Source organism: Gymnogyps californianus, chromosome 5, assembly GCF_018139145.2.
Source record: "Gymnogyps californianus isolate 813 chromosome 5, ASM1813914v2, whole genome shotgun sequence".
Lineage (NCBI taxonomy): Eukaryota > Metazoa > Chordata > Aves > Accipitriformes > Cathartidae > Gymnogyps > Gymnogyps californianus.
In genome coordinates, this window is record NC_059475.1 from 28523037 (window position 1) to 28539142 (window position 16106).

Below are 16106 nucleotides of genomic sequence, written 5' to 3' on the forward strand. Positions count from 1 at the left end.
TGTTTTCCTTGCAGTGGATGGAAAGAAAGAAGTCTTGATGAGCTCCTGAGAATTGTATTCAGTACTCCTCAGCCAGCATGGAAATTCCTAGAAGAAACTAAAGGAAGGACATCTTGTCCTGTTCCCCAGGTTAACATGCCCTTTAAGAATCAGGAAAATGTACAATCTAGCTCCCTGCTGTGTGTGTAGATGTGGAAGGAGTGGAGACTTCAAACCACTGGTACAAAGTTCACAAACTTGGTGATGTTTCTCAGTAACAGTAAGTCCTAAACATATTCTGAAGTGATGTTTCTGATCCTGGTTTTTATGGGGAAGATAGATACACATTTCCTTGTGACCAGAGCTGGGTGTTCCATGTGGGCAAGGTCATTTCTTCTGAGGATTGGTGACTCTCCGGAGACCTTTCAACCGACTAAGCAATTCCGTAATGAAGTCCTACAATGAGAATTGGTTGAAGAAGGATGTCATGTTAATTCCAGTGCTCACCAGCACACAGAGTACTATGGCACTTGTATCATTCCCACATTTGCCTTCATGTTGAGCAGAAACCAGAATTTTGACATGTATTGAGCAAACCTATCTTTTAGCTTAGGAAAGAAGCCCTTTTGGTGGATGAGAAGGGTCTAAACGCCCCTCTGCTTCCCTTCCCCTGTCTCCCTCTGGAGCAGCCATGTTTACATTCTCCCCAGGAGCCAGCCTGCCCCTCTTCATCCCAGATACCTGCTTTTTTCACCTTGAGATGACCTCAGGATGCTGTTGTTCTCTGTTAGGTTCCAGTGCTTCCTGTTGCCACCATAACCTCCTGCCCACTTCTGCTGCCCTCCCGATCTGGGGCAAAGCAAGCTGTCCCTCTTGTTGAACCTGTAAAGCTCCATGTTGTGGATTGCAAATCATCTCAGAGCTGTGCCAGTTCTACAAGGAAGTGGCTGGCAGAGAAGAGGTGGAGCAAAACACACATAGGACTAATGATAACCTGGAGCAGGGGTTGAGGACAGGCAGAGCAGATAGATAGAGGAGCAGTTAATGGAGATAAACCCCGACTACTTTGCTGACACAGCCAAGGACTATGAACTAAACTGGACCATCTGGTTATTCCAAACAGAAGTCAGTGTGACTAGTGCAAACTTTACCCTCTGCATGACGAGTAACATCACCATAAAGGAGTGTGCAGCCTTTCTTCACCCAAAGATATAGCTACATGTCCTTGTAATCAGGCAAGGTCACTGGAAGTATTGCAGCTTGTTACCATTTGTGCTGTGTGGAAGCCCAGCTTCCTCACTTGGGTGGTCACAGGTTGCCTGCCACAGCATGCTCTGGAAGTAAATGCCTAGGATCATACATACCTTTTTAGTCAGTCCCTTCAAGAGGAAACCAGTTTGTTTCCTCTGTCTGCTTTCTGCAAATAAGCTGCTGTGATCTTTCAAGGGAACTGGATTCAAGATCACCAGGGTGAAAGTACATATTTTTGCCAATGGGGCAGCAGTATCTGTTTGTAGTTAGCAAGTACCGTGCTGTCCACAAGACACTTTCATGGCTTATGAATCACTAAAGCAAACTCTTTTCAGTTATCTCTCTGGGAATGTGAGGTTCTGGACTAAGATCTGAAATTCAGACACTGTGAAAACTATTTCCCTATTGCTAGCCTTGTCTGCTGAACCCCTGCTAGGAGACTATCTGTAATGATTGCTACAGCCAAGTTAACGTGTCCTGATTTCAGCTGGGACAGAGTTAACTCTCTTCTTAGTAGCTGGTGCAGTGCTGTGTTTTGGATTTAGTGTGAGAATGATGTTGATAACACACTGATGTTTTAGTTGCTGCTAAGTAGCGCTTATCTTAAGCCAAGGACTTTTCAGTTTCCCACGCTCTGCCAGCAAGCAGGTGTGCAAGAAGCTGGGAGGGAGCATAGCCGGGGCAGCTGACCTGAACTAGCCAAAGGGGTATTCCATACCATGGAACGTCATGCCCACTATATTAACAGGGGGGAGTTGGCCGGGAGGCGCGGATCGCAGCTCTGGCATTGGTCAGTGGGTGGTGAGCAATTGCATTGTGCATCACTGGTTTTTTCCCCCCCCCCCCCCCCCTTCCTTTTTTTTGTTATACTCCTTTTCATTACTATTATTATTATTATTATATTTCATTATTACTATTGTTAGTATTATATTTTACCTTAGTTATTAAACTGTTCTTATCTCAACCCACGAGTTTTACTTTTTTTTCCCTTTCCTCCTCCTCACCCCACTGGGAGGGGGGAGGGGGAAGTGGCTGCGTGGTGCTGAGTTGCTGACTGGGGTTAAACCACGACACAATGGTAGTCGTGCATCCACCTTATTTTCTGTATGTTCTTCACTGTACAACTACATAGGCTCGACAAGATATGGAGACTGATGAATGATGTCCAAGCACAATGTTCACATGCAATGCATGTGACTGAAGCAGTGATGGGGGACGCTATTTTGCACAGGTATGCAGTGCAGTGAAGGCAGTTGCTGTGTGCTGCATGCGCTACACCGCAAGTATTGGGCTCCACTCCTTCGGACATTGTGACAGCTTGCAGGATTTCTTTAACTCCGTAACTCAAAACCAGTACTTGCAAAGTTCATATGGGGAAAAAAAAACCGTGTAAAACTAACTTACGTGGCCACTGCTCAGAAATTATCCACCCAATCCAATCTGAGGGCCATCCTACATTCTTGTCACTCATAACACTAGAGCGGTTTAAGCTAAGAAGGCATTTAGTTAACAGTGTGCAAGATGGTTATGTGAGCTGTATCACTGTCTATGGCTTTTCTACACTGAGGACCAAATAGCAACTCAGCCTGGTCAGCTTAGGATGTCCAAAGCACGGAATGAACTTTCTTTGGTTGTAAAGCGTAATTCCTTATTTGCTCCACTGCTCTGGCTTCAGCTCACCCATGTAGATTTACGTGTATTTTTCTAACACAGCGGAATAAAGTGGCAAACAGCTCCCATTGGGAATTAAACAAATCTGTAGTGTCATGTTAGGCACAGTAATATCTTGACTATTCAGCCAAGCAGCAACAAAGACACACTCTTACAGCACAGTGTAACGTATATATTTTGATGGTGCTTCACTCACCTCTGTTGGGCTGGAGCACTCATGGAGGATTTCCTAAAAACCAAGGAGGAGTCATTTTAGTATTTTATGAGTTGACCTGTTCTCCCCTCCCTACAAAAAGGGTACATAATCTTACTACATTCGACAGGCTAAGACACTGGGAAGCACACTTCCCTAAGACAGGGAAGCACCATGCAACACTGTATACACATATTCTGTACCCCCCACACCACTACTTCCCTTTATGAAGGAAGTCTTGAACTTAAAGTTACCAAGTCCCTCTATCTGACCTGTAGTTTTAATTTCTGTTCTTCATTAGGGACCTCCAGGAGATCTTCAAGATCAATTTGTGGTTCAGGAGCTGCTGCCTCTGTTTCCTCTCTTAGCTAAAAAGAAAAAAAAACAAACCCATGGTTAATAAACCTTCAAACTTCTAAGAACTCTAGAGGCTATCTTTAAAGAACTGAGCAGCTGAGAAGGAACTAGTTACAATAAAAATATGCTGCAAAGTTGAGGTCAAGATATAAATCGTCTCAAAATAAGGAGGTTCTTATAAGGAGGGCATGGATTCCAGCCCCTCTGTGGTGTCTGCTACAGCCACGTATCCTGATGTACACATTCTTCATCTTTTCCCACCTCAACACTTGATACCACTGCGCAGGGATCGCCATCCATCATGGGAAGACCCTTTCAAGAATATCCAACTGTAATTGCCAACTGCAATGCAATGTAAGCCAGATTCGGACAACCCTCATCTATGAAGAGTGTGCACAAGTGTTCACCAAACAGAAATCCAGCGGGCTTAATCTTAGAGAGGCACAACTAATACAAGGAGATTTTAGGCTAAATACATTCACATAGTTGCTATTTATATTAAGGCTTTTTGCAGTAATGGAGAGAAAAACAATTACGCTTTTGAAAGGCCTAATGATACTTTGCCAGCTTTCTCTAACAGACATGAGAGGGATATAATAGTCTCCTTTAATGTAAGAGAGACCCCAAGCTTTGGTGATTGGAGTAATGATCTCGTAATGCACGGGGGTGTTAGTTGGAAACATTTGTAAACTTGATCAGAGACACATTTTAGCTCCACGTGTCTGTATAAGACTGTAAGGAAAACAGGCTGTGGTTTCCAATGTATTTGCAAAATGAATCTTGCAACACTAGTGATATTTTAACTTAGTAATCAGCAGAATAAGGATACTGAGTAAACAGCGCAGTACCTGATTGCTGCGTAGCATTTATGGATGTGTATGTAAAACATTAAACATTAAACAATAAAGGCAATACTTACGGGAAAAAAAAACTTGTTCTGAGCAATCTTTGACACCAAGCCAGAGAGGAAGTAGAAAACCTTTGTTCAGCTTTGTTACCCAGCTGACTTGACAATAAGTAATAAAACAGAGTTAAATATATTGTACTGTGACCCACACAGCATTTCTTCTTAAAAGTAATAGTTTTCATGTGACTGTTTAGACAACAGGTGTTGATCAAGCCTGACTTTGTCTCTGGCTAAGACGCTAAATAGGCCAGGCAGGTGAGACAGGGTAGGAACTCCCTTGGCTTTCTGGTCCTAGTATGGATGGTGCTCTGGCTTCCACGTGCAGGGAATCATCTTGAAAATCAAAATTGTCTCCTGAGTCTTAGTTTTGTTGTAAAAAGCCTCATGACAGTAAATAGCATAGCGTTCAGATTATCTGTACCAGGAGGCAATGTTTGAACTAACCTTGCTTGCATTTGAATCTGCAATGCTGTTTATTCTGACTCTGTCACATGGGTTTCTGGAAGACACTGAGGAACATTGCACTGCCAAGGGCAGGTGGAGCAAAGGAAAAAGCTGTCAGAGACCATGTAATGGAAGTTGATGGATCCAAGGAAGCCCAGACTAGCAGGGCTAACTAAATAGTCTTGCCACAATGCACAGAGGAGGGCAGGAGGACTTGCTGGACACCTGGGTGATTACAAATAATTTACTGTGGCACATGTATTTATTTGAAAAGATCCTATGTAACCCCCGTTGTACCCTATTAACAGTCTCTGACCTGGCACGGCATCATGTTATGTAGTTCCTGGTAGCAAATCTCTTAGGTTGGCCCAAATACACCAGGAAGCTGGGAAACCTGTTGTGCTGGAGAGGTGCTAGCAAAGGCAACCCAAGCTAGCAATCTGTTCCTGTAAGGGGCATGGCTGGATTTCTCACTTGTGCCTGCTTGGATTTTGTAGTAGGGAAAAAAATATCCCCTTTGGGCAGCTACGCTGATGACCATAAACAGCTCCTAATTCTCGGAAAACCAGAAGTGATAACGTGACCTGACTTATTTTTCTGACACCTTTACAAGTGTACATCTGTAGTCTTGGGCAAGTAAGAGTAGCACACAGGGAGCCTCATCTTGGGTCATGTTACTGGTAGTACCAAGTGCTTCTCATCTATCTCTCTCAAAAAAAACCCCCAAGCCTTCTCTTTAAAACTGCAATAATTCCCCAAAGGGCAAGATGTTCTGTTACTCAAAGCAGTAGCCATTCTCCTTGCTTATCTCTGGCAAATCTCAACAGTCAGGCTAAGGGCTCTCTGAACTGAGCTACCAACCCCAGAGACAGTCCCTTAAATGCCGGTGCCGGCATGGCTGGCAAGCGACACTGTCACTGCTGCTGTTCTTTTGAACAGCCTTTGCTCACCAGGACCACCACTCTAGCACTTCGCAGACACACTGAATTTTGCCTGTCTGACTAGGTCTAGTGATAACATCTGCTCCTATGTACACTATATAATATTTCATAATGCATTATCAAGAGGCCTAAGATACAGCTGAGAATTTATTACTATAATTTTATAAACCATAGAAAACAACTGGAAATTCTCAATTAAGTCTTGAAGAGATTATGAGTTTTTATCCTTTGTCATTTTTACTAAAAAAGCTACAAAATTGGGAAGTCTAAGAATGTTAAGTAACAGAACAGGAGCAGTAATATAATCATTTTCAGAGGAGCCATGCATTTGTGACAGAAGGAAAGACCTTTTTCTCCATATTTGTTTTCTGCTGCGTGTTCTTTGCATATGGCATAAATTAAAAGAGAAATTAACTATTTTTCTCTCCCAACATGGCATGAGAACCTGGTACGTTCCCACAAATATCAAATAGGAAACAGTCACACAGAAAATTATTATAATGATGATGATAATTAATGATAATAATAATAATAATAATAATAAACAGCAACAAGAATAATAAAGACAGCCTCAGAGACAGTTCCTGAAGTCTGGCTCTTCAGCCATGGAGCTGACACCATTCTATGGCTTCTCAGGCCCAGAAAATCAGCCTGGGCAGGCAAAAGCTTCTCTGTACCATCATGGCATATAGCACAAAAATCGCCTTTCGTGGCCTGTTCAAACATGTCCATTTCCACTGTTGATTGCAATTTGAAACTGCTGATGCTCAGAGTGGAAGACTCTAAGCAATCATCAGTGCTTTTTTCCTTGTATCTATCTCAAAAATGTGCTTAACACTGTGCTGGGGTGCAAATACAGAAAACAGGGCAGAAAGGGCTTGACAGTTCATTTAGTCCATCCCCATCCAGGACATGAATAAGCTGTTTTACACAATTTGTTAAACCCATCTGTGTCTTCTGTTGAAGGTGTACTGGGTTGTGAGTCAAGAAAGCTATGTTCTCTTACTGCATCAGCCATTGCCCTACAAATAAAAGCAAAACCCTTAGTCAAGGTATTTAAATGGCTTTAAGACCATGATGTATAATGTGGGAAATCCTTTCACCTTTTCCTGTACCACACTCCAAAGGAATTATCTCAAACATGGAAAAGCACTATCCCTTCTGAAAGCTCCCAGTGTAAGTGCCATCCATCTAAGCACAAAATATGAATAGAAGCGATACTACCAGGTTAGGATTTCAGTGTACCCAGCCAGTGCTGGAACTTGACTTAAGTGTCACATCACCCTGAAGAAAAAATGTCATGTACCCTGCAACAGCTCAAGTAAAGACTGGTACCATTCAGGTGCTGGACCTAGGCACTCCTGGATCTTTCTTAGTGGGACAGCTCTCAGACAGGCAGGAAGAATTTACGAGGGACTGTTCCTGGTGCAAAGGGAATTCAGGCAAGGAAGACAGCTCTGGTGATTTGTGAAGATGAAGGCTCTACATTTGAGCATGGTTTTGTTTTTTTCTCTCTTCCCCTGCTGCCAGTAGTGTGTCCAGACTCTGCAGCTACAGATACAGCATTATCTGGAGTGTCTCATTCAAACAGCAGCTACAGCTACGCTGTTGTGACCAAAAGGAACAAGGATACACTGATAACTCTAACCCAGCTGGCTTAGATACTGCTTGCAGCAAAGCCACTCACCGCATGGAGCTCAGCAACAAGAAGCATCCCGGGTTTGTTGTACATCTCTCTAGGTTCTGCTACTCGTGCTGAGCAATAGCTACACCCCCCCCAGCAGATGCAAGATCAGGCAGTTTAAAGCTACTTGGATTATATCGGTGCAAGCTTCTCTGACTGCAGACGCACTAGTCAGAGAGAGTGCTGTAGCAGGTGGCAATAAGATAACTAATGAAGACTGAAGATAAGAAGCTATTTCCAGTAAGGCAGAGCAAGCAAACTTCTGTCCCAGCACACAGGGCCCCTAGCCCCATTCACCTGACGAGTTAGGGGCTGATTTGCCCCAGCTACTCACCCGGCATTGGTACAGCTCCTGCAGCTGGGTGTTGATCCATTCCTCCAGGTCTAGCCAGCGCTGTAGGTCTTTGCGGTTGTACTTTATGGTTAACTTGCCTAGTTTCCTGTGTGATGATTCCTCCCCAGGTTTCTCTGGCGTCTGGAAAGTCACCCGAGGCAGTGCGCTGGAGTTGCTGGCCATGCTCACTGCTTCCTCCTCCTCCTCCGACAGCAGGAACTCGCCTTCCTGTGGGCTCCCTCACTCCTTTTCTCTGTCTCCTTTAACCAACGCCTCTCTGCAACTAGTGGCTCACAGCACAAGCTACTCACAGATGCCAGAGGCAGGCATCATTGGTGATCCCAGGGAGAGAAGTGGGGGAGACCACATGGCTGAGGCAGCAGCCAGGCTCTGCAGGCTGAGTTACAGCAGCAGATTCTTGGGTTTCACCATCCGCTGTGCTGACAGGAGCAGGGAGGCAGGCAGAGGAGTTGTTGTAATAACATCTGTTGTTAAAAGAAGCCAAGTGAACCAGGGAATGGATGAACCAAGTTTGTTAATATTTAACGCAAGTCAGCTCCAAGAGGTGGGGAAGAAGGAGGTTTTAAATGACTCTTTTCCTACAGGCATAACTTCCGTGCATATGCAATTCCAGAGGGCTGATCCATACATAATGCATTGAATCCTGCTGTGTTCAAGCTCCACCGGCCTCTGTAAACTACTTTGCCTGCAGCTACAGGGTTTAGCTCCCATTGAAATGCTGTATTTGGCATTTTCCGGCTAAAGCACTGGGCCCAGCACAGATAAGGACAAGTGGTCTGGAGTCAGGGGGCTACATCCACTATTTTACAAGAGTGGGAATACTAGGTCAGTGACACTGCAAGCCAAACTTGGGCTCAGCAGTCCCATTTTACATTGTTCTACAATCTGTAAATTTATTCCAGCTTTCTCAAAAATTTCTGTAGAAATCCCAGTGGCCTGAATTTGAGATCATTTGAGCAAGGCACTTCTGAGATAAAACAAAATATCTGTGCTTTTCTTAAAAAAACCCCTACAGTATTTGACATGATGACACTGGAGGGGAAGGCCTGTCTAGGGATACAGCACTATCTCCTTCCCACAGAAAAGTATTCATAGTAAACAGGTTCACCTCCCGCAGCATCATAAACTGTTATCGTACTATATATTATCATTGCTTGATTTACAATCTCTTTCTTACTGGAAGACAGGTTAAAAGTCTGCAGCATTATTGCCCTATGACATTTTAGAAGGATACGCATGAACAGCGCTGTTCAGGGGAACAGAAATCAGGCTGGCTGTGTTTACGGGGTGCCAGGGCATTGCAACACCTGCGTTCCTTCTAGACGCTGTATCACGCCTCTTTATTCATCTGTTCCCAGAGCCCTCCGGCGACCTGCCCAGGGAGCTGCCCTATCGAATGGACAAACCAGCTGAGACCCTCCATCATGAAGCAGATCCAACAACCCCAGTCCCATGATTTACGTGGAAAAAAAGCAAGTAAGTCTTTGCTGCTACTGGCAGCCAAGGTACTTCCAGTTTGGAGACCAAGAGCTAGATAAACCAAAGGAAAAGCAACCAACCCTCCTCCCACTGATAGCGGCTGCCGGGCAGCATGGGGCAGTCTGCAGGGGGACTGGTCTCCTCTGGAAGTCGTACCCAGTCCCCCTGCCAAAGCCACATTCCTATGCCCAGGGGGATGGTGGTACAGCCAGCCAGCAACATCTTGTACACAGGGTGATAGAAAAACAGGCAGGGCCATTCCAGCCCTTCTTTTCATCCTGAATTTGAGCAAAACATAGAAGCCTTTTCTGACGGAAAATTCCGCAAAATGCTGATCCTGAAACTTGCTTCCACATCAGTGAGGGATGAAGTATTAAAGTATACCTGAAACTGATATAATCTCCTCTGCTTTTCAGACAGCCTAAAATTTCTATTCAGAAGACAGCTGTCAGCTATTTAATTTAAGCAGCTTTACCCATTTTTCCTCACTGCTTGGCTGTATCCTCCCTCTAATCTCACTCCTAAAACTGTCTTATTTAGACAAAAATTTCCCAGAAAAATCCATGTTGTGAGAGGCTCAGAGCATACTCAGTGAGTGCAGATTCTTCAGAGATTCTTAACTGTTAGAAACCTTGCAAAACCCATTGAACATCCTATAATGTGTTTACAGCTATTGACTTTTCAAAGGTTAATATGCTAGCCCAACACAGGCAGATTTTTACAAGGTAACTCTGGATGAAAGGACACACACTGCCAGGTGTCAAGTTCCCCTCTCCAAATAGAAGTGCTCTATTTTGGTGTTCAAGGACTGACATTTTTTAACAGGGGAAAACAACCTGTATTTTCTTTGGTCCCAAGGAACTCCAGACAGGCTGGCATTAAGACCAGAGAAAGAGGACCAGACTTACAAGAGAAGTTACCTGGCATCCCTGAGTCAGTTAAAAAATTTGCAGCGGCTGAAGGGCTGGCAGGGAAGTTGCCCCCTTCCTCCATCCCCTGTGCTGACTCTGGTGCTCTTCGTTGAGCAGTTCAGTTCAACTCTATATGAAAGATGGGGGTTGCCCTGTTAATCTTCTGCCAGCATAGTTGAATTTATGAAGCACAGGATCCAGAGGTCACAGGATAGGCGTGAGGAAGAGGGAAAGGGGAATATAACCTGCTCTAATGGCTCTTCAAACAGCTTGAGCCGCTGTTGACTTGTAACTTCACTTGAGTGTGAGCAATGTGCTGAGATACCACAACTGAAAAGGTCCACAGGCAGACTCACCCCACCGTCGGTACTCTATCGACAAAGTAATAACCAGACCCTGGTGCCCTCATGCTGCTCTGTCAGTGTCACCCTACAATGGAATAAGACATTCAGAGGGGGATGTCAGAGGCCCTCTCAGGAAAGCTGTAAGCCAGAACGAGCCAGATTACAGGATGTTCCTCATACTACTTTGGTTTATATGAGCTTAGTCATGAATTCTTTGTAATGAGAAGGTGGCAATATAGAAATAAATGTTTACAGATAAAGTAGGCCTACTCCAGTAATAAACTATTGAAATCTATCATTAAAGCAAGAGGAAGAAGCAAAAAGTGTGCAAGATCACTCCGTGAGGGTGTGGTAGAAGTTTCTGCAGGCACAGGATTGGGTGCCTCATACAGGGTAAGTGGTATCGTCCCCTTTGAACGAGGCAGCACCTCCTACGGGTGCACCAGCCACCTGCCAGTGCTGGTAAGTGCCAGCTGCCACCAAACAAGAAGCAGCTGCATGACTCTTTTCACAGTGCTGCACCCCATCCTGTCCTTTCCTCGCATCACAGCAGATTCAGGTGGCCAAAGGGACAGAAGGACGTTCACCATTTTGTTTGGACATGCACAGCAGGGGGATCTCGGAGATCTCAGGCATGACTGGGACGTAAGATCTTATTTTCAACCTAGTTATCTCTCATAGCCTTGGGCATACAACCTGGACCAAAATTTCAGAAGTGAACACACATACTTAGGCAACTAAGTCATCTAATCAACCTGGTTTTTCACAAGAGCTGCGCACATGTAAGCTCCAATGGACCTCCTGCTGCAGTTGCTGGTGAACATGTCCTCTGCAAATCTGCTTATCATTTATGTAGGTGAATAAAGGGGGTTTAAATGTGGCCAACACATCTGAGCGTTAGACTGAAACACTGCGCCTCAGTTTCCACGTGTGTGACCTGGGGTTGCTGTTGTTCCAGGCCTGCCCTAAGAGTGAGGTTTTGCCTCTGAAAGGAGGGGAGGATTCGATACTGTGGAGTTGGGCTTTTGTGATTGTCTATGGCCCCAGAGAGGGCCACCAAACCAAGCTGAGCATCTGTGTCGTAGTGCCAAGCAGCTGTGACACTGATCCAGGCAGCAGAGCAGCCAAGTGCATGAGGCAGATCCGGTTACGCTCCTCTGTTCTTGAAGCTAATAATCTCCATCCCACACCTGTGACCTAAGCTGGTGTGTCTCTTTCTCTCCGAGCTGATGACTGTGGTGCATGCTCAATAATTCAGCAGGGCCCCAGCTCATCTTTCCAGAGAACCAGGCCGGTCCCTTTCCCTTGAGTCCCAGCCTAGAGAGGAACGTTTCCCTTCAAGACAGCCAGAAGCCACTCTCCACCTGTTTTAGAAAATAATCACTTTCCCTGTGGTTGCAAACATGATAGTTAACACAAATTAAACCAGAGAAGACAGCAGAGGTGACTGTATCCATACTATGTTGACACCACAAGGTAAAGAGGTTCTGCACCCTCCTGTGAGCAGGAACAGGCACAGAAAAAAGTTGTGTGGAGCAGAAAATGTAGCCAGAGCTGGAGATTTAAAAAATCCAGAGACCTAAGTGAGCAACCCGAGTACATCCAGCATCTTGATGTCCATCATCCATTTCCCTCATCCTCCAGTGTCTCCACAGGAGCATGGAAACTAAAAAGGCTGCACCATTGCCCCAGAGCACTAGCAAGAAGAGGGAGAGCGCATCATCTCTCGCCTTCAGCTCCTGGAGACTTAAGGAAGCAGCCAGGGGTTTCCAGCTCACACAGTCCCCACCTCTCACCTGAGCAGTACTGCTGCCTTCCCACCAGCACGCGGAGAGGAGTCTATGTATTCTTCAGTCAGGTGATCAGTAATCAGTCTTACTCCTCTCCCCTGATAGTCTCGCCTTTCACAAGGCAATGAAAAGGCAGTGAGAAGGAAGAATGGTGAGAGACAGAGGAAAACATTTCCCAACTTAGTATTTGGCTGTTCAACCCAAAATTGCACTGTTTAGCACTGCCTCAGAAAACAGACAGGTCTCAGCAATAAAGATAAGAGGTCAGATGAGCTAACCTGCCTGCCTGCCTGCCTTCCCTCCTGCCTCTGTTGCTGGCAGCCAAGTGAAGCGTAAAGGCTAATGGCTCATCAGCAGCTGAGAAGGGTAAATGAGAAATAGTTGTACTTACTGCTTTGGCACACCAGAGGAGCAACAAGTCCTGGACTCTTTCCTTATTTACGCAATTAACTCTGCCTATCTGTGTCCATCCTCAGACATCCCGTAGGTAGTGGGGTGAGTAAGCATCTCCATTGAGGAGGAAGCCCCCCCTCCCCTTGAATACTTAGGTGAAGCTGACAACAGGAATTAGATGCCACATGGATTATTTGGGGATCTTTGAAAACCTGTCCATGTTGTTTTGTTGCCCTCCCTCTTGTATTGCTTTGCTGTTTCCCTACAGAAAGAGGCCTGCGGCACTGAAAGCATTATCAGAGTTTTCCTGTGGCACAGAGGTTTCAGCACGTCCTTGAATGGTAGAGTTGGAGACAAGAGAAGCACTGGCTGAATAGATGAAGGGGATCTTCCTTGTTTTCCAGTCTGCTTTCAACATTTCAGGCTTGCAGAGGCCACCTGTGTAGTTCTTGCACTAAGAAATTTATTGTGACCCCATCCCCTTGAAAGGGTGCAATTACACTTGTAGGGACTGTACTGCTCACACCTGCAGGGAAATCGCCACCTACAAACACAGGGGAGAGCAGCCTTTCATGGGAGGCACTGGCAGCTGGCCTGAAGGTGTGGAAAGTCAGAAGGTTCCCGGGGATGCAGTCACTGTAGGAAGTGACGGAGAAGGAGAGGCCGTGGGGAACCCCACGGCTGATCCTGTTGCACTCACAGGTGCCATAAAGAACAGCTCAGGTTGCCTATGGGGACTTCAATGGGAAATGTGAAGTTTATTCTAGTTCCTGCGAACTGAAGGTTCTTTGCTTCACATTTCCATACCTATCTCCCTGTAAAAGCCTAGCGTAGACAAGACAAAAATGCAGATACTTTCTTGGTGTAACTAGTCTCGTCACTATTTTCCCTTCTTCCTTTCCCAGGGCTCCTGCCCTTAAGGGTTTACCTTGATCAGCAACATTAAAATAAAAGCCAGTGCCATGCAGGACTGTAGACAAGAACTTCCCCAAAGAAACAATACACCTTTATTGTAACTCCCTTCCCCAAAGCTACCCTCGATGCAATGGGAACAGCTCTTGGGAGGACTCAGCAGCCTGTCATCCTTTCCCTTGCTTTGTTCCACAGGACCAGTGGTTAGTCACAGCCTGATGAAGTCCCTCCCCGTCTCCTTCCTTTGCCACATCTTTGTGCCGTCACTTGCATCCGGGTCTCACCCCTAAACCACACCAGGAGGTTTAACCTGAGGCAAATACAAAACAAACAAGCAAGCAAACCTGTCTCCCAAGTGTTAATTATACATGGAGCAGTTCCCAGGTAAAGCGCGGCAGAATGGATTCATCTGCAGCAGCCGGTGGGACAAGCTGCTGTCAGGAAGTCATTGCAGACGGTGATGCCATGGAGCTGGGCTGCACAGCAGGGCAAAGGGACCTGGATCAAGTCTTCCTTATTCTTCTGCCTGTTGGGGTCACTTCCTTCTCGAAGGTGGGCATCCACCTGCCAATGGGTGCTGGGGTCTCCACAGCAATCACAAGAAGGCAGGCGACGCAGGCTCCTGCACCAAGTTCGTTACAAGCCATGTGTGTCTAAGAGCTCTTATAATCTTAGTCAAATATTAAACTATGGTGCGGTTTACCCGCCCTGAGTCATCTCCTGAATAGTTATTGCCAGACTGAGAGCAGATACTTCTCAAAGACAGACAAACGTTAATGATGACTCACTATTTCAGGACCCCTTAAAAACACTCCCGAGTCATAAAATCACACACCCTACTTTCCCTTCACGCTAATATGAATAACACACGGCTCAGCTGAAGTCGTGTGAAATTATTCATTTGGCAGAAGATGAGGGCTGCGATGGGATTTCTAGGTTAGGAGGGCAAAGAGTAAGTTACTGAGTTGGAAGGAAAGCTGCTGCAACAGAGAGGTTCCTAGTAGAAGTCCTTGATCTAAGGACTAATCTCAACTAAAATTTTAATTACTGAACCTCTCCAGAAGAAACTGGACATATTTAGAAACTGTGCTACTGGCACAGAGGTGGGATGCATCCCTGCTACAGTGGAGGGCCAAAAATGTGATCTTTAAAGGTCAAATAAACAAGCCAGACCCATCTGCTAAGCAGAAAAAAATGCGTCAAATTTAAGAACATGGAGAATATAAAAAGTAAGATCACATACTTAGGAAATTGTCACAAAAACATTTAGCTGGGGGCTGATCAGCTGAAAATGGCAGAGAGAACAAGACCAAGATCCATAAAATGTACTGTTCATAAGATGGCTCTGCAATGAGCTTATGAATGATACTAATATGATCCCAAGATGTATTTAGCAACTTATGTCCAGCACAGAGAGAGAAGATTAAATACTTGGTAATGGTGATCCATTCTTTAGACTGTGGCATAGAATTCTGTAACACATATTTAATAATAAAAAACCTGAAACCGGAAAATGTGCAGAAAAAAGGCCATTAGGATAACAGAGGGGAAATGGAGACTCTACCATAAAAGAAGTGATTGAAAGATCATGGCTTGCTTGCACTAGCAAACTGAAGACTGAGTTAGGATATGATTTCACTAAAATAAATACAGCTGAAGAAGACAAAAGGAGAGAAGATTTTGAAATGAAAGAACAGTACTGTACAAGAAAACTGAATATAAAGTAACTGAATACATCAGAAAACCTTGCAGCGGGACATTAGCACAGCCTTCTGCTGAGAGCAAAAGCTATTAAAACCCCCTACTCTAAAGGCTAGGCTTGATCTGCTTATGAAGGGCCTCATCCCTTCATAAACATTTTTTTAAAAGGGGGGGGGGGGAGGGGAGGGGCTAGAGATGCCAATCAAGGAGTCCTCCCAGCTCTGCATTTGTAGGAGTTATGTTACCTGGCACAAGCAGAAAAGACGTCATGTCCTTCAGGTTTGCAGGAAACCCTTGACAGAGATTTTGTAACACAACACTACTGCTGAGGTAGATTGGGTTATTGCCAGTGAGACAAAAATACCAAACCAGACTGTTTAGAGGCAGTTCTGCCAGTGCGGATATCCAAGCACAGTCGCTGGTTTGCCAAGGGGATGAGGCCAACTGCTCCCTGAGCAGCACGCGCCTGTGTCGGGGAACTGCACTGAGTCTCATGTGGATCCAGACTGAAGGCTTTAAATATTTATCCAGGAAAAAAATCTCGTCCAGGTTGAATACAAGAGAAAGCCCCCAGCAGAGTGCCTCAGGCAGTGCAGAATAAAAGGAGACAACCTTGTTGTCATTTTTATTTGTCCTGCATGTGTTTAGAAGATATGGAGGACAGCGAGGACAGCTCTCACTTTACCACTGGCACGCTCTGGAGGCAGGTCCCAAAGACCTGGTATAGAGATGGGTCTGAGTGTGGAGTGGGAGACATCCATGCTTCTCTGACAAAGCTTTGTATAGCCAATAAG

At 45.2% G+C, this 16106-nt stretch overlaps 1 protein-coding gene across 1 annotated transcript; it reads right to left on the reverse strand.

Moving 5' to 3' along the window:
* Window positions 1-295: 295 nt before the first annotated feature.
* PPP1R14D (protein phosphatase 1 regulatory inhibitor subunit 14D) lies at window positions 296-7944 on the reverse strand. The gene is made up of 4 exons (XM_050897703.1): window positions 7762-7944; window positions 3367-3462; window positions 3098-3130; window positions 296-435 (listed from the first exon to the last, which is right to left on the reverse strand). The coding sequence occupies exons 1-4, from the start codon at window positions 7942-7944 to the stop codon at window positions 367-369; spliced, it is 381 nt and encodes a 126-aa protein (XP_050753660.1). The 3' UTR covers window positions 296-366.
* Between the last annotated feature and the right edge of the window lie 8162 nt (window positions 7945-16106).